The sequence below is a fragment of the Myotis brandtii genome, unplaced genomic scaffold (assembly GCF_000412655.1).
Source record: "Myotis brandtii unplaced genomic scaffold, ASM41265v1 scaffold182, whole genome shotgun sequence".
NCBI lineage: Eukaryota > Metazoa > Chordata > Mammalia > Chiroptera > Vespertilionidae > Myotis > Myotis brandtii.
Window position 1 is genome coordinate 3,724,392 of NW_005356751.1, and position 22,961 is coordinate 3,747,352.

Genomic DNA, 22,961 nt, shown 5'->3' on the forward strand with positions numbered 1-22,961 from the left:
GAGGGAAGGAGGGAGGGAAGGAGGGATGAAGAGAGAGAGAGAGAGAGAGAGAGAGAGAGAGAGAGAGAGAGAGAGAGACACGCTAATGATGAAAGGAGAATCATTAATTGGTGCCTCCTGCATGCCCCACACTAGGGATCCAGCCTGGGCGGGCATATGCTTTGACTGGGAATCAAACCGTGACCTGGTTCAAAGGTTGATGTTCAACCACTGAGCCATGCCGGCTGGGCTAGAATTTAGTTTTAACAGGTAGCAAAAGCTTTGAAAATAGCCCACTATAGTTAATGCTGAGATGCATTTATTTTGAAAGGCTAACATTGTAAAAGTAAGTGTGTGAGATTTCTTTTTATATGTATTTTATTGATTTCAGAGAGGAAGGAAGAGGGAGAGAGAGAGAGAAACATCAGTGATGAGAGAGAATCATTGATTGGCTGCCTCCTGCACACCCCATACTGAGATCAAGCCTGCAACCTAGGCATGTGCCCTGACTAGGAATCAAACCAAGACCTCGCGGTTCATAGTTCAACACTCAACCACTGAGCCATGCTGGCTAGGCAAGTGCTGTGAGATTTTTAATAAGTTCTGTTGGATTCACAAAGACAGAAATCATTCCTTTGTTCTGGGGCCTCTTTTATACTTCCAGTATTCCCACCTGTTATGGAGCTATTGGGGAGTTTTTTAATAAGCATTTGGAACAATGAAATTCCAGATGTATTAAGAAAATCCAAAGGATAGTTTGGAAGTAATGTTTTTTGTTCCCCACCTTCCTTTCCCTTTCACTCAACAAACATTTTTAAAGTTCTTATATGAACCTAGAATTATACTGTACTTTGTGGAAATTGAAAAATAGAAGCCTTATGCATGAACTCCAATCTAGTATTTTTGAAAAAGGCACTTGTACATAAAGAAACTGAGGAAAGTTATAAAATCATTGTATCCTATATAATAAAGGCCTAATATGCAAATTGTCCCCTCAACTGGGAGTTCGACCAGGGGCCAGCTGGCCAACCACCCACCGCCCCTTCCCCCAGCCAGCCCTACCCCTGATCAGGGTCGGGGTAGGGAGCCGATTGGGGCAGACCAGCCGGACCCCACCCATGCACGAATTCATGCACTGGGCCTCTAGTAAAATGTAATAGTCTAAGTTTTATAAGAGAGTATAAAGTAAGGAACTTGGCTGGTGAAAATCATATCTTCTTGAAAGATGTTAACTACAGAGGAAATGATGAGTAGTGGGGTAATGAGAAGGCGGGATATTTTAGGTAGTGCCATACATGAGCAAAATTAGGGAGGTAATAACAAAAAATTATGGGAGAAACCTAATCATACTGTGCATCTGTTGGACCCAAATATTTTTAGATCCAAATACCTTATGCCCTTGCCAGACTGAAGAAGTACATGATGATTCATAAAGATATACAAACTTAAATGCAAATGTATTATCTTAATTTTTGTCTTTTCAGAGCTTTTGCGAAACATCAGAACACAAGTGCTCATAAAATTAATTAAGCCTTACACAAGAATACATATTCCTTTTATTTCTAAGGTATTTATATTCATGGATCTTAATATTTATAATTTGTCAGTATTTCTGTTTTCCATTTAAAAGAGTCTAACTTCGTAACGTTTTGTAGTATTATGTTTCTTAAATACAGCATAACTTAAAAGCTTTACTTTTTTTTTAAAGCTTTACTTTTAATGTGAATTTTTCTGTGTTTTCTTGGTGTAAATTGAGTTAACAGAAAAGAGAAATAAGAGTCATTAAATTTCTTTTTAAAGATTCTCTCAGCCTCAGAGAAAATTACAGAAGAGAGGGTAGTGGCTAAAATATATAATTGATGAAGAGTTAACCCCAACCATAATAAAATTGTGGTAAGAATGTACTTTAAAAGTTACAAAGTTAAATTTTATCATACCTGTGCTCAAAAATATTTTAAAGTGATAATGAAATTTGTTATAAATTTTCTCTTCACTAATTTTTCTTTGTGGTGGAAATGAATTTAAAATCAGAATGATAGTTTATATAAAATCGTGAGTTTTTTAAAAAGTTAATTAGCAGAATTATAATGATTTTTTTGTCTTAGGAGTTAAACATAGATGTAGCTGATGTGGAGAGCTTGCTGGTGCAGTGCATATTGGATAAGTAAGTATTTGGCTATTTTTATCACAAAATGTTTAGGACCATGAAGTTTGAATGATGATGGCAAAGGTGGTAGCAAGTGAATTCTTGATTCTTATAAAAAACACCCTCTGGCTATGACTTTCTGCTAAAAGAGACATATATAAGTGTGATTTTTTAAAAAATAAATGAATGAGGATATAAAGCACATGATCTCTGAAAAAGTTCTAAATGCTTTTTCAGAAAGATTTTTCATTCAGTAGATGGCTTATATATAGTTAAAGAATTGTTTAATGATTAGTATTTTTTATGTATTAGGTATGATATATAATAATTTTGAAATTATATTTTTTAAAAGCAGTATGTTATTTAAAGCTTCACAGTATGTTTGTTCTTAATTGGATAAGTCTATACCTGTTGGTTCTTTCAGTGAAATTGATGACAGGTAGCTGAAATATGGTTTCTGTCTAGAGTTTAAATAAGGCAATGATATTATAATTATTCCTGAACTCAATCATTTATAATGTAGCTAGCAGTGGGGTGGGGCTTTTTGCATTTATTGATATTGTGGATATTTAAGAAATACTAGTCTAGAAGATATGCTTAGTGAAAATAGCTTGTAGACGTGACTTCTTTCATTTATTTCCAGCACTATTCATGGCCGAATTGATCAAGTCAACCAACTCCTTGAACTGGATCATCAGAAGAGGGGTGGTGCCCGATATACTGCACTAGATAAATGGACCAACCAACTAAATTCTCTCAACCAGGCTGTAGTCAGTAAACTGGCTTAACAAAGAACAAGCTTTTACAGACATACTTAAGGCAACAGTGCAGAGATGTAATTCTTAAGAACTGGGAATGGCAAAACTACTGTCGGTTGATGTGTCCTGAAAATTATTGGAGTTATGGCAGAAGTGCTTTTTTTGATCAACTGGTTTGTGTTTTGCTGCTGCATTTATCCCAAGAAAAACAGCTTTAATCTCCAGAAGAAAACCAAAATGCCATGGGATTTATGCTGTATTGACATCTTGCCCTAAACATACAACATCATAGTAATTTGTCATGGGCAACATGACCAGAGAGAAGATTTTTGTCATGATTTTAAATACACTGACACGCTACTGTTGGTTAAATTTAAACATGTTTTACCTACAGAAATTCTCTCACAAATAACCTGCAATAACTTGAAATGCATACCCTTTTGAACACTTCCTTTTCTCATGTATAAATTAAAATGTTTGCTGCATTTTGCAAAATGTCAATTCTCCAAAATGTGTCCGTAAATTTCTGTACCTGCAGTGTAGTAAAGGTTTAGATGAAACCCCATAATTATAGTGGCATACTGTCACTTAGGTTTCAAGCAGCAAAATAAACAGTGCAGCTCAGAAATTGTAGTTTGGTTCTTGATGTTTTTATTACACTTGGGGTTTTTGTTTTGGTTATTAGTACCTTAGAAATTTCAAATTTTATCGTCAGTTAACAATTTTTAAAAGCCTGAGAGCAAATAAGTTAGTTGTTTGCTTTCAAGTTTTTAAAATAAGTCTATTGAGAAAGTAAGTAGAACTAGTCTCTAACAAAACATTTGCATAGTACTTACTTTAACAGTGATGCTTTAAAGGAATAAAATTCTTTTTTTTAAGAATGATATTCCTTTTTCAAAGAATAAGTTCTAACTCTCAGAATGTTCACTTTAAACAAATATGCCAGAACCATAGACAGCTAAATGAATGTTACTCTGCATAGTGATCATACTGGAAAATTATTTCCTAATTCCAGCTATTTACCATTGCTCAAAGTCTTGGATTTTGCTCTTTTAGAATTGCATTCATAGCTAATTTAAGTCACACAAGCTATTACACATTGTGTGTGTGTGTGTGTGTGTGTGTGTGTGTGTGTGTGTGTGTTTGTTTTTAAAGTACTACCAAGCTTGAATGTGTTATAGTTACCATTATTTGGCACTGAATAACTTTTGACCATTTCTAAAAATTAAATCAACCTTTGAGGTAATCTTAGAAAGTATGCAACTAACTGGCTTTGGAGGCAGTCCCAAAAGAGTTTTATAGGTATTTTGAGCAGTGGTAACATAGTTAAGAGAATGAACTGTGGCCTTCCAAGGTGACTTACCTTAAAGGATTCGCAGCTCATTTGAATGTATTGAGATTTGGATTTATTTGTTTCATTAAAAAAAAAAGTTCACATTATTTTATAGTATCAAAAGGAAGAAGTAAGATTAAGATAATTTCTTTGGTTTTTCTATTGCTTGTTATTATGTTAAAAGAAGTGAGTGGCAGTTCAGAAGGAAGACTGTTTGTTGTAACTGAAGAATGACAACCAAGAATTTTTGATCATTAAATCAGATTTTATAAACAGTGGAAGGAGCATGGACTTAAAACAAGGCATGCTTATTCGGTTTTGTCAAAATTTTACGAAAATATGTGATATATATTTATACTAAAACTATATAATCCTTAGATTTAGGAAAGCAATCAGTTAATGTCTTCAGCAGATTAAAGCAGTATTAAATACAGGTGCAAGTTGGAAACTGTAGAAAACAAAGAAAACAGGACAAAATGTCTCTGATAGGGAATAAAAAAGTTTAAGATATAAATTATGTGTATTTTCTTCTCTTTTACATAAATTTGTGAAAAGTGTGCTAAAATTTTTTCACAGGAGTGATTATTAGGATTTATTTTTCAATATAATTTGGAGACCGTTTGTTACCCAAATAAACATGACAAGTTTCTGTGCCTGTATTCACATATGTATATGATAACTGGGGGGGAAAGCCCTATTCACTCTGAATTGATGGAATTAGAATACAAAAAAATTAGAATGATATGATTTAACCCTTTCTAACTCTTACAGTGCCCAGTCCCCCTGTGATATCTTTGCTGTGTTCAGTGGTGCATTTTCCTGTTTCTACAGGGAAATCATGCACTTGTTATTCTTCAGGAAACTGGGCTAAATGTATTAACAGAATCCAAAGTTACATCGTAATCTTTAATGTGATTGTGTGAATCACATAGGCTTTGTTTAATATTCCCTAGTAAGAGGTTTAATCTTTTTTTTTAATCATTTGCCACATTTGTTCCAGAATACAGGTTTTTGATAATATTAACAGTCTGACTAATTTAACAATTTACTTTTCCCTTCAAACATATTCTATGTTCTTGTGCATCAAATCTTGTAGAGTTGAAATCTTGAGAGATTGCTTATCAGACATAACTAAATTGAAGAGAAGTAAAAAAAAATTGGCAAATTCTTAACACATAAGTCTTTTCCTTCTGTGAAAACTGAAGTAACAAGTAGCTTACATCTGATTGTAATCCCTAACCCTGGATAAACTCCCTGCACAGCATACTTTGGGTGCCACACATACATACTATCTGTTATAAGAGCTGGATTTCCATTATTCATCCTAGCTCTTACTTTAATTTTTAAATTGTTAATTAAATATTTCTCCTCCGCATCTGAATGTAGCATAACTTTTTTTTAAAAAGATGATGGTGTATGTAATAAGTATTGCTTTCATTATCTATGATGGATCCTGGCCGAGAGGCTCGGTTGAAGCATCATCCCGCATGCCAAACGGTTGTGAGTTCGATTCCAGGCCATGGCACATACCTAGGTTGCAGGTTCAATCCCTTATTGGGGTATGTACAAGAGGCAACCGATGTTCTCAGATAGATGTTTTTCTTTTCCTTCCTCTCTCTCTAGAAATGAATGAAAACATCCTCAAGTGAGGATTAAAATAAATAAAATAGCCCTAACCGGTTTGGCTCAGTGGATAGAGCATCGGCCTGCGGACTCAAGGGTCCCAGGTTCGATTCCGGTCAAGGGCATGTACCTTGGCTGCAGGCACATCCCCAGTGGGGGGCGTGCAGGAGGCAGCTGATTGATGTTTCTTGCTCTCTATCCCTCTCCCTTCCTCTCTATAAAGAATCAATAAAATATATTTTAAAATAAAATAAATAAAATATCCATGATGGTAAGAATTTTTAAAGACATTTTCTTTTTTAATCAATAGTCTTTATGATTATTCAGGAAACAGGTAAATACACTTATTTTGGGGTAGAGATGAGGTGAAGGATGTCTAATAAGCATATACAGCAGATTATGTTGGGACAGAATTTAGTCAGTTTAGTCCATAGGATAACAAGATATTTGCCTAATGGAGTCCTCTTTTTTAAGGGACTCAGAGATACTCTAGCCATTTATTACCAAGGCTGCTTTGTAGAAAATATTATTTTAAATAAACTTGCAAAGTTTTTATATAATTTAGGTCTTTAAAGTGAAACTTTAGCATGCAAAACTCTAGTAAAGACAGTTTTATTCTTTATATTGATTTATAATATCTTTTTTGGATTTATAACACCTTGAAGAAGACAAGCAACATTTTGAATTAAGATATGTAACAAGTAATAAAGGAAATGGCTTTTTCAAATTTTTTGGAGATAAAATTGACATAAGAAATTGACTTTTTTTTTTTTTTTCCGTTTCTGACCCAGATAATTATTCCATAAATTGTAGTTACTAGTCATCATAGTAAAGTACTTTTGGGGTTGATCAGATTTACTTTGTCTATCTTTTTATTCGCCTTTTGATATTAGGCCTTTGATCTCACATCTAATATAATTAGGTCTTCAACTATTTTGTTTTGAAGGGTCAATGAATACTCTCTAGGTACTTATAATAAGGCCTCAGAACTTGAAGCTCAAGGTGTTTGACCAAAATCACAATTTTTCTCCTTTCTTTTTTTAGAGGTTTTACTTATTTTTGTGGTGTTTTTGTTTTTTTTGTTTTAATAGATTTTTATTGATTTGAGAGAGGGAGAGAGAGAAACATCAATGATGAGAGAGAATCATTCATTGGCTGCCTCCTGCCCCTACTAGGGGTTTGGGGACCAAGCCCACAACCCGGGCATGTGACACTCTATCCATTGAGCCAAACTGGCTAGGGCTGTGGGGGGTTTTTTTGCATTAAGTGTCCCCATCCCTACTCCCTCACCCTGGCAGCATCCTATGTATGTTTTGATAAAATTATAAGTAGAAATAATTTGTAAGAACTCCCTCAATGTAGACATATCAGATATTCTTAACTTTTATACTGTAAGCATATCAATGGTTCTATTTAACTCAAGATTATTAAACTTTGCTATGTTTCTTCTAGCTATCATGTGCCCTTAATGGCATGGATTAGCCAGTTCAAAAATCTTGTATACTTTGAATCACTAGGTAAGATTTGAAAAGGTTTAGCTTTTGGAATTTCACATCAAGTTACAATAGTAATGCCATTTCACAGATTTTTCATCTTGGTTTTTGTTAATCCTCACATAGGACATTTTTTGTTGTTGATTTTTTAGAGAAGGGGCCCGGGAGAGAAGAACATCAATGAGAGACCCATTGATTGGTTGCCTCCCGCATAATCCCCAACTGGGGCCTGGGATCGAACCTGCAACCCAGGTACATGCCCTTGACCAGTTATCAAACCTGAGACCCTTTGCTGCACAGGCCAACACTAGTGATTTAGCAGCACTGGCCAGGTCTGCCATTTGAAGGTTTTAAAAACTGTAATAATTAAAAATCAATCTTATTACCATTAAATCGTAGGGCATTAAAGGTAGCTGCCTGTTTTATTGGACATTATTCATCTTATGTGAGTTTACAGGTTTAAAAAAGTAATCTTGAAATTTAAATCATCCTATGAAGTTGTGAAAAATTTTTACATGCTTAGTTACTGTTTTAGTAGCATATTGCTGTGTTGAATATCTAATTTTTGTTTTAAAAGTTTTCATTTGTATGTCAACCAAGAAATGGAGCAATAGAAAACACAAAATTGTTTTATTTTGCAAGTTATTACATAGTTGCATTATGAGTTTTCTCAATTTTATCTCAACAAAAATACTAGCTTACTGGTATTAATTGTGACAAATTCCTTGATTGCACACTAGGTGGTAAAAAGCAGGTGACTAGGAGCATGACCGGGGATGTATGTCTGCCTGAAATTGGAAGTCCCACAAGTTACTGCTTGAGAATCGCTGATGTGTACAGGATGAGTCACAAGATGCTTTAAGACCTAGGTACTTGAGGGTTTTTTACTGGAAGTACACATTCTTTATCGGTAATAAAAATTTTATACACTACCTCAGATATTTACTGTGTAAACACTAGTTTCGGTTAGCACAAGGCCAGCACAGTGACTTTAGACAACAGTACACTTTATATATTTGATTGATTCAATAATGTATACTTAAGTAAAATAGTTTTTGAATGTTTTTAAAATGTTACTCAGAAAACAGTACTGAACATTTTGTTCATTTGGGTTGAAAATCGGGGTTTGTCCATTTTTAAGGTTATCCTGTTCTGCTTTGAAGCATTCATGGAGGAAGGAGTTGGCCGCTCCTAAACCCTGTTTAATGCTCTGTCCAAGAGCAATTCATGTTGCAAACAAATGTCTCAAGAATCACTCCCTCAGTATGAAACATTTCTAAGCAGGAAATTAAGTCAAGGAGAGAAGCGAAGGAAGATCTGTACTCCCAACTCCCTGTGATGGTGCTTTAAAATGAACCCTTAAAGGGCTGTAATATCTTAGAAACCACTTGTGAATTTATGTATACAAAAGTGTTTATTTAAGAGAGATTTAGTTTGCCTACCATGTGCTAAGGTTGAAAGATACCATAAGGAACAAATTCCTGTGTTCAAAGAGCTTAATTCTATGGGGAGAGGCAGATGAATAAAATGATTTCAGATCGAGAAAAATCTAGCAATAAGTGAAGGTGGGGAGGCATTGCTGAGGTGTGAAAGTTGACTTCACAAGTGAATGAAGAAAAAGGGCTGCCCATGCTAATCGAAGGGACCAGCAGGCCAGGCAGAGTTTAGTGGATGGGTCTATCAAATTCAAGGAAGGCAGAGTGATGTACAAGATAAGAGGTGGTCAGGGACCAGATAATGGATAGTTTATAGTTTGAGATAATGAGATACTTATTTGAAATACAATGGGCTGCCATTGGAAATTTAAATTCTGATACGCCATTTTAAAAGATGGTTCTGAATATTGTGTGGAGAAATGATTATATGGGGCAATAGCATGACCAGGGAGGCCAGCAGGAGCCCTTTGCAGAGGTTGGGATGAAAGGTGATAGAGGCTTTCAGACTAGGATTTGGAAAGGAGTGCACAGAATCGTGATAGGACAACAGGATTTGCTTATGAATTGGAATAGAGCAGTGGTTCTCAACCTTCCTAATGCCGCGACCCTTTAATACAGTTCCTCATGTTTTGGTGACCCCCAACCATAAAATTATTTTCATTGCTACTTCATAACTGTAATGTTGCTACTGTTATGAATCGTAATGTAAATATCTGATATGCAGGATGTATTTTCATTGTTACAAATTGAACATAATTAAAGCATAGTGATTAATCACAAAAACAATATGTAATTATATATGTGTTTTCCGGTGGTCTTAGGCGACCCCTGTGGAAAGGTCGTTCGACCCCCAAAGGGGTCGCAGCCCACAGGTTGAGAACCGCTGGAATAGAGGGTTTTAAGGAGACAAAGATGGTTTCCTACAGGATAACTTAGAGTGCTATCACTAAGTGAAATGGGAAGACTGGGAAAACATTTTTAGCAGGAAAAGGCAGAATGAGCAAAACAAACAAGGGGCTATGAACTGGAAACTAAACAGTAGTGTCACAGAAGCTAGGTTTAAGTTGAAGGCAGAGAAAGAGCCCTAGAGTTTAACAAGATAAGTCTTTGGAGATACTAATGAGCATTTTCACTAGAGAGATGGGGATGTTCCAGCTCTTCTATTGGACTATGAGGAACTTCTTTCTTTAAACAGTTACATTTCTCATAAATTGAAGATTATTTTTAAATCCATCCTTTTTTATATTTTCCAAATGTTAAGTAGGATAACGGGAAATTTTGAAACAGCACACCTTAACTACAGACATTAATTTTTTTAAAAAAGCCTTCTACAAAGTATCTCTTCCTATAAAATATGTTAAAACCCATTTCCCCCCTTTCCAACACTTTGTAAGCATTTAACTTAAAATGCTTTCTTTGCCCTGTCTGGTTTGGTTCAATGGATAGAGTGTTGGCCTGCGGACTGAAGGGTCCCAGGTTTGATTCCCAGTCAGGGCACAAGCCCGGGTTTCAGTCTTGATCCCCAGTGGGGGGCATGCAGGAAGCAACCAATCAATGATTCTCTCTCATAATTGATGTTTCAATCTCCCTTCCTCTCTCTGAAATCAATAAAAATACATTTTTAAAAAATTAAAATGTTTTCTTTGATGTCCGTTACTATGAAATCATGTACTACCCAGGGCTTTACCTAACTTTTATATCCCTGCAAAAGCTACCAAGCAAGTCTTTATCCCGACTCATCAAGAATAAAAGAGAGGCCCAGGTAGCTCAGTTAGTGTTGTCCTGATACAGCAAGGTTGTGGCTTTGATTCCTGGTCAGGGCACATACAAGAATCTACCAATGAATGCATTAATAAGCGGAACAAGTAAATGTCTTTCCCCCTTCCTCCCTCTCAAAAAGAAAAAAAAAGACTAAAATAAAATCAGATAAAAGACAAGTAACAACTGACACCAAAGGCAATACAAAGGATTATAAAAAAATACTATGAACAACTATATGCAATAAATTGGACACTGGAATAAATAGATGAATTCCTAGCAGCATACAATCTTCCAAAACTGAATCAGGAAGGATCAGAGAATCTGGACAGACAGATTACAACTAATGACAAAGCAGTAATTTAAACTCCCAACAACAAAAGTCTTGGACTGATGGCTTCACAGGATAATTTTATGTAATAAAAGCTTTACTTGACAAACCTATACACAATGGGCAAAAACTACAAGCGTTTCCCTTAAGATCAGGAATAAGACAGTATGTATGCTTTCACCATTCATTCAACATAATACTAGAAGTCCTTCGGCAATCAGACAAGAAGAAATAGAAGGCATCCAAATTGGAAAGGAGCGTAAGTGTCATTATTTGCAGATAAGATAATACTATATAGAGAACACTAAGAATCTACCAAAAAAAAACTACTGGATAAATGAATTCAGTACAGTAGCAGGATATATTTGGCTCAGTGGATAAGAGTGTTGGCCCGCAGACTGAAGGGCCCTGGTTTCAATTTGATTCTGGTCAAGGGCATGTACCTCTGTTGCAGGCTCGATCCCCAGCCCTGTGGGAGGGTGGGGGATGGGAGTGGGAGGGACTCATGAGGGAGGCAACCAATAGATGTCTCTCTCATATCTATGTTTCTCTGTGTCTCTCCCCCTCCCACTCTCTCTAAAAAATCAATGGAAAAATATCCTTGGGTGAGGATTAACAAACACAAACACACACAAAGTAGCAGGACACAAAATAAATATTCTGAAATCGCTTGTATTTTTAAAAAAAGACTAGTTTATTGATTTTTAGAGAGAAAGAGAGAAATATCAATGTGAGTGCAACATTGATCGAATGCCTCCTGCATGCCCCTGCGAGGGATCAAGCCCAAAACTTGAGCATGTGCCCTGACCAGGAATCAAACTGGCAACCTTTCAGTGCACAGGACAATGCCCAATTGAGCTATAGCCAACTGAGCTATACCGGCCAGGGCTGTGTTGCATTTTTTTTGTTGCATTTTTATACACTTATAATGAATTATCAGAAAGGGAAACTAAGAAAACAATCCCATTGATAATTACGTTAAAAAAAAAACCTAGGAAGAAATTCAACCAAGGATGTAAAAGACTTGTACTTGGAAAGTTGTAAGACACTGAAGAAAGAAATTGAAGATACTGATAAGTGGAAGCATACACTGTGTTCATGGATAAGAAGAATTAACATCATTAAAATGTCCATACTGCCCAAAGCAATCTATAGATTCAGTGCAATTCCTATCAAGATACTAGTGGTGTATTTCATAGAACTACAACAAATAATCCAAAAATTTATATGGAACCACAAAATAAAGTTTCCTTCTATTTTTAGTCTCCTAAGAGGTGTGTAGGATTTTTTAAAATCATAAATAGGTTATGAGAGTTATTGTTTCTGGACCTGGTAAGATGAACATGTGATTTTTCTCTTTTAGTTTATTCATGTAGTGAATTATACTCATTGGTCTTCTATTGTTAACTCATTCCTACATTCTAGAATAAACACACTAATGATTATACGTTCTTTCAATACAATGTTAGATTTATTTTTTTAAATATATTTTTATTGACTTAAGAGAGGAAGGGAGCGGGAGAGAGAGAGAGAGAAACATCAATGATGAGAATCATTGATTGCCTGCCTCCTGCACTCCCCCACTGGGGTTCAAGTCCAAAATCCAGGCATGTGCCTTGATTCCCTGACTGGGAATTCAATGCTCAAACTGAATGACACTGGCTGGGCTAATGTTAGATTTATTTGCCAACATTTTATTTAGAGGTTTTCCATCATTGTTTTTAAGTGAAACTGGCCTATAATTTTCTCTTCTTCAGTCATTTTAATTATCAAGTAGGCATCTTTCACTCTATTTTTGTTTTTTAGAACAATATGTATAATACTAGAGGCCCAATGCACGAAATTTGTGCAAGAGTAGGCCTTCCTTCCCCTGGCTGCTGGTACCGGCTTCCCTCTGGCACTCAGGACCCGGGCTTCCCTTGCAGCCCCGGCTTCATCCAGAAGAACTTCCAGTCTAATTAGCATATTACACTTTTATTATTATAGATGAGAATAATCTGTCCTTTGGAAGAACTTGTAATGCTGTTTGACCTGGGATTTTTTTTTTTTGTAGAAATAGATTTTTAAGTTACTATTTTAATATTTCCAGTGATTATTCAACTTTATTTTATGCTATTTTTGCATTTTATTTGTTTTAAAAATATATTTGGTCTAGGTCTTCAAATTTATTAAGATATAGTTTATGATGTTCTTTTCTTTTTAAATAGCCATTACATTTATTATTATTTACCCGTTTTGGTTCTGTAATTGTTTGTTTCATCTGAGTATGATGAAAAAAATAAACCAAGCACACCACCATGGACGTATTTCTGAAAAGAGTCACACCTCCTCCAGGAGAGGCTCAGGCAGGTTCCTCAGGAGGTGCTCCAGAGGGAGCACTGTCATCATAGATGACAGTTCCATGTGTGCTAATGACCTTCCAGCAGGACAGGATGTGGAAGCAGAAGACAGTGTTATTGACGATCCTGACTCTGTAGGCATAGGCCAGTAGTCAGCAAACTGCGGCTCATGAGCCACATGCGGCTCTTTGGCCCCTTGAGTGTGGCTCTTCCACAAAATACCACGTGCAAGTGCGCACGTACAGTGCGATTGAAACTTTGTGGCCCATGCGCAGAAGTCGGTATTGTATTTGGAATACAACCGGTATACCACTGGCCTAGGCTAATATATGTATTTGTGTCTTAGTTTTTAGCAAAAAAGAAAAAAGGAAAAGTTAAAAAAAAAGTTTATAGAATAAAGATATGTAGAAAGACTATATTTTTGTCCAGCTGTACAATGTGTTTGTGTTTTAAGCTCAGTGTTATTACAAAAGAGCTGAAAATTTAAAATTTTTTTGGCCCCTTGAGTGTGGCTCTTCCACAAAATACCACGTGCAAGTGCGCACGTACAGTGCGATTGAAACTTTGTGGCCCATGCGCAGAAGTCGGTATTGTATTTGGAATACAACCGGTATACCACTGGCCTAGGCTAATATATGTATTTGTGTCTTAGTTTTTAGCAAAAAAGAAAAAAGGAAAAGTTAAAAAAAAAGTTTATAGAATAAAGATATGTAGAAAGACTATATTTTTGTCCAGCTGTACAATGTGTTTGTGTTTTAAGCTCAGTGTTATTACAAAAGAGCTGAAAATTTAAAATTTTTTTAAAGTTTATAAAGTAAAAAGTTACAGTAAGCTCAGGTTAATTTATTATTGAAGAGATAAAATATTTTATTTGGTATAGCCTAAGTGTACAGTGTTTATAAAGTTTGCAGTCGTGTATGGTAATTTAGGCCTTCATGTCCACACATCACTCACTCACTCATCTAGAGCAACTTCCAGTCTTGCAAGCTCCTCATGGTGAGTGCCTTATACAGATATGCCATTTTTTAAAATCTTTTATACCATATTTTTACTGTATCTTTTATATTTAGAAACACAAACACTTGTCATCCTATATAATAAAAGGCTAATATGCAAATTGACCGAACAGCAGGATGACCGGTTGCTATGACTCGCACTGACCACCAGGGGGCAGATGCTCAATCCAGGAGCTGCCCCCTGGTGGTCAATGTGCTCCCACAGGGAGAGCACCACTCAGCCAGAAGCCAGGCTCACAGCTGGTGAGCGCAGTGCAGTGACAGGAACCTCTCCCGCCTCCCCAGCAGTGCTAAGGACATCTGACTGCCCATCATTCAGACATCCCCCGAGGGCTCCTGGACTGTGAGAGGGCGCAGGCCGGGCTGAGGGATCTCCCCACCCCCCACCCCAGTGCACAAATTTCGTGCACCGGGCCTCTAGTTGTGTTATAATTGCCTACAGTGTTCAGTATTATGCTATATAGCTTTATAGCCTAGGATTAACTGGCTATACCCTATAGCCTAGGTGTATAGTAGGCTATACCACTTAGGTTTCTGTAAGTGCACTCCATAACATTCATACAATGATGAAATTGCCTAGTAATGCAGTTCTCAGAACATGTCTCCATCATTAAGCAATGCATGACTGTAGGTAAAGATCTCAACATGAAAACATCCTGAATTTAAAATGGTCCTAAACCCAGAAATTGGTCTTTATAAGAGAAAGGAAAGGGGCATTTGGCCACAGAAGCACAGGTAGATGAAGGCAGTGTGAAGACAGAGACAGACATTGGAATTATGCTGCCACATTCCAAGAAATGCCAAGAGCCACCAGAAGCTGGAGAAGGGCAAGGAAGAACTACCCCCTAAAGCTTTTGTAGAAAGTGTGGCCCTGCCAATACCTTGATTTTAGACTTCTGGCCCCAGTACTGAGAGAATAAATTTCTGTTGTTGTAAGCCACCACATCTGTGATAATTTGTTATAGCAGTCCTAAGAAACAAATACACCCATCTGTTAAATATTTCTTTAAGAATAACTTGGGAAATACAGGGCCAGGTTTTCAATTTGTCAACTGATCAATGCATAGTCTTGCACTTAGAAACACTATACAGTACTTTAGTACAGTGTTTGAGGGCCATTTTAAACAATGAAATCAGCACAAAGAAAAGCACAAAAATATAAAAAATATGGCACTAAATTGACTTCACAAAGGACACTTGTTTATGGTATGAGAGTTGAAACAAGAAGGCAGAGTGTCACTTTGTTTAACTTCAGTTGGAAACCTGAGCCCTGGTGACTCAAATTTTGCATCCTCTTCATGCACACACACATGTCCACGAATGACCACAAGAACACCAGGAGTGCTGATTTTCAAGTTACAAATAAATTTTAGCAACTAGGTGAATTCCTACAGATGGACTCTTCAAATAATGAGAATCGACTACAGAACTAGATCCAGGCACGCTTTAACCTTTCACTAGGAAGCTCAAGGTGAGGCGAGATCTTATATAACTGCAGATATGAAGCTATAGTTTTATATAGCAGTGCCCCCTCACCGGCAGTTTCAATTATTCACAGTCAACTGTGGTCCAAAAAGATTCCATTTCCCCAAATATTGACATGGTCTGCTCTTTACATCCAGCCATCAACAGCTTCATGGCTAAATGACTCGGGATCAGATGCTCCTCCTGACACATCATGATATCCAAGAGTTGCAGGATAAAAAGCAAAGTACTTAGCTACTGCAGGGTCAGGGGATCCATTTTCCCTTATGATGCAGCTACAGCCCTTACAATCATTATTCTGATTCAGTGAAGAAATAGGAGAACCAGGAGGTGGTCCCTGTGAGGCAGAAAAGCTTCTACTGGATTGAACTCCATTAAGTTGCCTCCTTTTTGTGAAAATGCTGGGGTTCAACACCCCAGGTGTACAGAGTAAGCCTGGGGGTGCTTGGAGATAATCCTTAATGGGAACTCCTAGTTCTCAACATGAATTAGGCTGTAAGTAACTGCCATAAATTCTAATAGTAACTGCCATAAATTCTAATAGGTAACCATGCACATGTGTGTGTGTGTGCACGCACGCACACACATACACACACTTATTTCTATGTTTGTCTTTTATGTTTGTCTTTTATCTTGAAAGACAAACAATTTCAAAAGACAGTTTTTATCCCTCCTCCCTAAATTATATCTAGAACACAGAGTCCTACTTTTAATCTGGCAGTGTAAAGTTATTTCTGTATACATTTTTATATGGCTTAGAGAATTATTCTGCAAATACTATATGTTCATTGTTTAAAAATTAAACTCAAGAGTGCACAGGGGCATATAATGAAAAGTTAAAGATTCCTGACCTTAGATACAATCTCTACAAAGTTTATGGTCTGTTCTTTCAGAAATTATCCGTGCATATAAAGGCATATAACTTCTGCATAAATGGGGCCCAACTCAATGTTCTCCTGCTTGCTTTGTTCCTAACGTATATTTTAAGCCGATCTAAAAAAAGGCTCAGCAAGATAGTGTCCACCATGCTCCATACAGTATGACATTTCACAGCATTATATTATTTTCTTTTGTTCTTGACTATAACATAAAGTGCCTGTAAAGTGACCTTTTGTTTTGGTATGTATGGCAGGAACACAAGGGTTTTACAATAAACAATATCTCACAATAATGACTCATTATTTGAAGAAAGAAAATCCAGCAAATATCTTGGGAAAATGTCACCATGCATCTGGTGGTCAGCAAACTCAGAGTGGGATTCCTGTCTAGCTTGACTGCATTCCACATTCGCAGTCACAAAGAATGGGATTGTGAGAAAACTCATTTTACCAGTGGGATGTTCGATGACATTTTTTTGACTAAGATACTCCCACCATTCTCAAGACCTATAAGCCAGTTAGATTTTTTTTTTAAAGAGCTCCACAGAAAGCTCAATGCTTATTTTTAGCACTGCAAATGTTTTCTCTTTGGGGATTTTAAAAAGACAACTGCCACCAGTTCATTATTTTAATGCCTACTATGTGCCAAGCTATGCTGAATGTTTTATGTTGATTATCTCACTTAATTCTCAGAACAACTGTTCTTTCTCAGGTTCCTTTTAATTCACGAAACAGAGGCACATGAAGGCTAAATAACGTGGTCCCAGTCAAACTGCAAAGTGGGGAAGCTGAGATTAAACCTAGGTCAATCTGACTGCAAAGACTACACGGTAACCTTTATGCTATCTAACTTCCACTTCTACTCAAGACCTGTCCCTTCTCTTCCTGCTATTGCCTTTGTGCTATTTATTGGTGCATCCCAATCAGCATATGTGCAGTAGCATGTAGCTTAAATAATGTATTGTCTGTTTTATCTTTTTTTAAAAAATAATTTTATTGATTTTTTACAGAGAGGAAGGGAGAAGCATAGAGAGTTAGAAACATCGATGAAAGAGAAACATCGATCAGCCACCTCCTGCACACCCCCTACTGGGGATGTGCCCGCAACCAAGGTACATGCCCTTGACCGGAATTGAACCTGGGACCCTTGAGTCCGCAGGCCGACGCTCTATCCACTGAGCCAAACCGGCTAGGGCTGTTTTACCTTTTATTTGTTTCTTTTTACTCTCCCTTCTAGAAAGTCCTGTCCTCATTCAGCCCAGACCACTCTACTAGAAGAGGGGCCAGCTGACACTGCCCATCAAAGTAAAAGCAGGAGTCTACCTTGGCCAAGTGGCCTCTTTGTGTGAACCTAAACAAAGACAATGCATCAACTCTCTGTGCCAAATATGCCTGTTAATGAAACACTGGTTTTTAGTATGACATATATCCATGGAGTAATTGAAAATGTGTGTAACTTGGTCCCCAGAATAGGTGTAAGCAAACTTCACTGCATAGAGTCATGAATCTTCTCCTGGGCTTCAGGAATCTTGACTACCTTCTTCCTTAATTGTCAGACTCTTGACTCTCCCTCCTACCTACTCAGTCTTTTTCTCTCATAAACTTATATTGTGAGCTCATGCTTTCTCTTCTGCATTTGCATTCTTGAATTACTGTTTCATAGATAAATACAGCTACATGAAAGCATGTATGGTTCAGTGTAGGTACATATAGTTGAGTATCTGGGTATCTATATATATGGATGTGAAATGGTATATTTTGTGCCTCATACACTATGACATATGCTCTGGTATATATATACAATAATGTGATGAATAAATAAAAATAAGGACCCAAAATTCATTTTCTATAATAAAAACATGGTAGTAGAGTTAGGGAATTCCACTCAGGCTAGCTAACCTCTCTGTGCCCTCATCAAAGCTTGCAACATCTCTTGTCTTTTTTTCTTTTCTTTTTTTTAATCCTCACCCAAAGATATTTTTCCATTGATTTTCATAGAGAGTGGAGGAGAGAGGAAAAGACAGAGAGAAACATCGATGTGAGAGTAGCACATTAGGCCAGGGAGAAGCCTGCAATTGAGGTACGTGCCCTTGACTAGAATTGAACCTGGGACCTTTCTGTCTGCAGGCCGACGTTCTATCCACTGAACCAAACCAGCTAGAGCCAACATTTCTTGTCTTGATGCTTACAACATAGCTTCTAAATTAGTCCTTTAAATTCTTCTCTTTCAATTTGTACTAGTAGCCAGTATCAGAGTGAACTCCCTAAAACTCTTTACATGAGAACCACATTCCTATGGACTGATTGTGCCTCCCCATTAACATGTTGAAGCCCTAAACCCCAGTGTCACTGTATTTAGAGATAAGTAATCTTTAAGGAGGTAATTAAGGTTAAATGAGGTCATAAGTGTGGGGCCCTAATCCAATTGTTTTTCTTTCCACACCAGAACGGAGGAAAGACCATATGAGGACAGTGATAAGGTAGTTCCCTATAAGCCAGAAAGAGATTTCTCACTATAAACCCAGTTGGCCAGTACCTTGATATGGGATTTCCAGTCTCCAGAACTGTGAGAAAATAAATTTCTGTTTAAGCGACTCAATCTATGATATATTGTTATGGCAGCCCAAGGAAATGAATACACTGGGGTAAGTCCCAATTTTTCTGACTCCAGACTCCTTTACACACCTACCAAATTCAGTCCTACCATAACTTACTCGGCCACATCTCCAGCTCCTCCACAACTAGCATTCTCTGCACTAGTCAAATATGGTTCTTCAATGTCCTCTAAACACCCCTGTCTTTTGTTCATGGTGAGTCTTTGCTTCAAAAATCCACTATGCCAAGCACAGCTCACCACCTCCACTGCAACATCTGGTTCAAACCCTCCTCCTCCCCTGAGAGAGTATTTCAACAGAGTATTTCTCCTAAGTGGTCTCCGTGCTTCCCCCTTCAGTTTAACCTCAGTCTACTCCTAGCACAACTGCCACAGTGATTGTATTAAGGCACGTCCAATTAGCTCCTCTGCCCAAAACTTTCCACTGGATTCCCATCTCACTCAAATTCTCCTCCATTACCCTTCTGACCTGATCACCTGCTGTTCACATCCTTGCTTACTTCACTCCAGCCCCACTGGTCTCCTTGCCGTTTCTCAAACCTGCCAGGCACATCCCTTCTCGGACCTTTGTACCTACTGTTTTCTGTGCCTGGAACACTACTTCCCATGGATAGCCACATGACTGATTCCTTCACTTCCTTAACTCTTTGCTCATATGTATATGTCACCTTCTTAGAGACATGGTCCCTGACCTCCCTCTTTTAATTTGCACACACACAACTTCCTATCTCATTTCATTGCTCTAGTTCCCGCTTCCACAATCTAACAGACTATGTAGTTTACTTATTCTTTGCCTATTGTCATGTCCTCCTAGAATACAAGCTCTCTGAGTGTAAGGATTTTGTCTACTTTTTTTATTGCTATTATCTCCAGTAACAAGAACAGTGCCTGACACACAGTAAGTTCTCAACAAAAAGAAATTAAATCCCAGACCCTCTGCCTTCTTTTCCTGTCTCCTTTAATTTTCTTAGTTCATTATCCCAACACACACTATTGCCACCCTCAATTTGTTGAGTCCTCAACTGTTCTCTGTTTAATACGTGTTCAGTTTTATCTTCCCAGCTAAGTTGTAAGTTTCTTGAGGTCAAAGACAACATAGGATTTCTTTTTCAGAATCTACAGCACTGAGCAGAGTACTGGGCATGTAGTCAGCATTTGTTAGATTCTATCTACAGTGAGTCAGACTCCTTCGAACTTTCCATTGGATTCCCATCTCACTCAAATTCTTCCTCATTACCCTTCATACCTGATCACCTGCCTATGGATAACCATTAAAAAAAACTTCCAAGCAATGGCCAGGCAACTGGGCAAAGGGTAAGTTTCCTTCTTGAATCTCAAGTTCTTTGTGATAGAAATTTCCACGGCTCAGAAAAGCCAAGTAGACAGTTCAGTGTTTATTGGGGCTTAATGAAATATGGAGGCTGCATAGGAATCTTCAGTAATTTATAGAATGACATCATGGGACAACAGAAGTGTGTGATTACAACTTTCGTAATACTGTCCTCTCAATCACCAGCTAGATCTGCTGAGAAGAGGGCAAAGAGCCAGATGCAGGTGCACATCTAAATGCTGAGAAGTAGACTTTAAATCCTGGGGTGGAGTTTATAAAAGTTAATGTAGCCACTTTGGAAAACAGTTGACCGTTTCTTAAAAAGTTAAATACAGTGGGGCCTTGACTTACGAGTTTAATTCATTCTGTGACAGAGCTCGTAACTCAAATTACTCGTATGTCAAATCAACAGTGAACGAGTGAGACACGTGATGCTGGGCTGATGTTGTGGCGTTCACTGTGACGTTCACTGCGCCAACTAGCGGTGGGGTATCTGAAGCTGGCTCGTAACCCGAATTTTAGCTCGCAACTCAAAGCAAAAAATTGGCCGAGAGACGGCTCATATCTCAAAAAACTCATTAGTCGGGACACTCATAAGTCAAGGCCCCATTGTATAAAGTTACCATGTTACCCAACATAAGTAAATTTTATGAAATGTAAAATATATTTCAGTAAAGTTGTTTTTTCTTAATGTACCCTCTTCTGATTATAAAAGAAATACATACTCACTTTAGAAAGTACAGAAAAGCACAGGAAAGAAAATAATCAGCATCAAGAGGACATTTTGCTTATTTCCTTGTGTGTGTGCTTTACATAATTGATATCATCCCTTTTAAATAATTTTTTTCCTCACCCAAGAATATGCTTTTTATTGATTTTAGAGAGAGGAAGGGGGAGAGAGAAAGAGAAAAAAACATTGATCAGTTCCCTAACATGTGTCCCGGCTGAGGATGGAACCCGCAACCTGGCTATGTGCCCTGACCTGGAATTGAACCCACCACGTTTCGGTGTACCAGTCGACACTCCACCCAACTGAGCCATACCGATCACAGTAGAGGTCATTCTTTATATACAATTTTAAATCCTGATTTTCTAACCAAGCATTATATTATAAGCATGTAAGCTTATCATTAAAGTATCTTAATAAATATCAATATCAATAGCTGAGTAATATTTAATAGAGATATATCATAATTCACTCAGTTACCCATCTATGGCTGGATATTTCAATTTTATAAATAACATGAAAACCATCTTTGTAACAAAAAACAAAACCCAAAAGGCTTATTTTTCAATCTAGTTTATCCCTGGTCTTAGTATATCTTACAAGTTTTGAATTTGGAAATATGACCTTCTTTAATCTTCCGTCAGTGAACATAGCCCAGCTTAAGTGCAGAGAATCACTCATGATTTCAAAATAGGGCATGGGTGACAACAGAATAAGGCTGATCAGCTGCGCCTGCTTGCAGCAGGGAGAGAGCCAAGCAGGTGTCAGGGGCTGGGATTTGAGCCCAGAGGGTGAGGACAGCAGTGCAGCAAGAGGTCGGGAGCAAGGCCAAGAGCTCCATCCTGGAGGCCACGGCAGAAGCAGCCCCCTATGTGTCAGTGGGTTACCTGGAGTCAGGAATGAGTTGGGGGCGTGGGAGGTTTGGAATCCGATGGGGATCCAAGTTGTAAGAAATCATCAGCTTTCCCAACTCATGAGAGAATTTACGGTGGATCAAAACACAGCACCAACAATAGGAACCCAGAGGTGAGTCTGGCCCTGGGGCAAGGTCAGTTTGCTATCTTTCCTCTCACATACCGACCAAAGGAGAATCTCGAGTGCAAGCAGACAGGAACCCACCCATAACCCTTGCACCTGTCTCGGGGTTGAAGCATCAGAGTTACAGGGCATTACTAATCCACTATCTTGTTTTGAGAAACATTATTTTAAATAAGCAATTGTAATACTAATAACAAATGGAAACGGATTTCAACTGCTACATGAAATAAAGGTATTTGCGTTTTCATCCTTCATAGAAACTGACCATAAATGTTCTAAAATTAACTATGGTGATGGTTGTACAAACACAGTGAAGATATTATACACTATTGAATTGTGCATTTACAACAGGTGAATTGTATGGTATGCAAATTATATCACAGTAAAGCTGCTTAAAAAAATTTTAAGAGAAGGAAATTGACCATGATGGGCTCCTCTTTAACAGCTAGAACAGCGATTTTTAGTCTTTTTCATCTTGTGCCACACAAAAACTAATTACTAAAATTCTGCGGCACACCAAAAACTATATTATATTTTTTTGCGGATCTGACAAAAAAAAACAACAAAAAAAACTAGGTGTAATTTTGATTCATTCTCTGGCTGTTGTCATTGTTTGATTTGACAACCTAAGGGAAAAGAGGTCCGTGCCCCTGACTAAATAGTCAGGTATTGCATGT

The 22,961-nt window shown here is 37.5% G+C and overlaps 1 protein-coding gene across 3 annotated transcripts in view; it reads left to right on the plus strand.

Moving 5' to 3' along the window:
- COPS2 (COP9 signalosome subunit 2) overlaps positions 1 to 4,875 on the plus strand; it is a 31,943-nt gene extending 27,068 nt beyond the window's left edge. For 2 of the 3 annotated variants that reach the window (XM_005863964.2, XM_014537825.1), the window contains 3 exons: positions 1,464 to 1,546; positions 2,085 to 2,143; positions 2,769 to 4,875. In XM_005863964.2, the coding sequence (XP_005864026.1) occupies positions 1,464 to 1,546; positions 2,085 to 2,143; positions 2,769 to 2,913 (287 nt within the window). In that variant the 3' untranslated portion in view covers positions 2,914 to 4,875. The remainder of the gene's footprint in view (positions 1 to 1,463; positions 1,547 to 2,084; positions 2,144 to 2,768) is intronic. The other variant, XM_005863965.2, reaches the window with a different exon arrangement.
- The last annotated feature ends 18,086 nt before the right edge of the window (positions 4,876 to 22,961 follow it).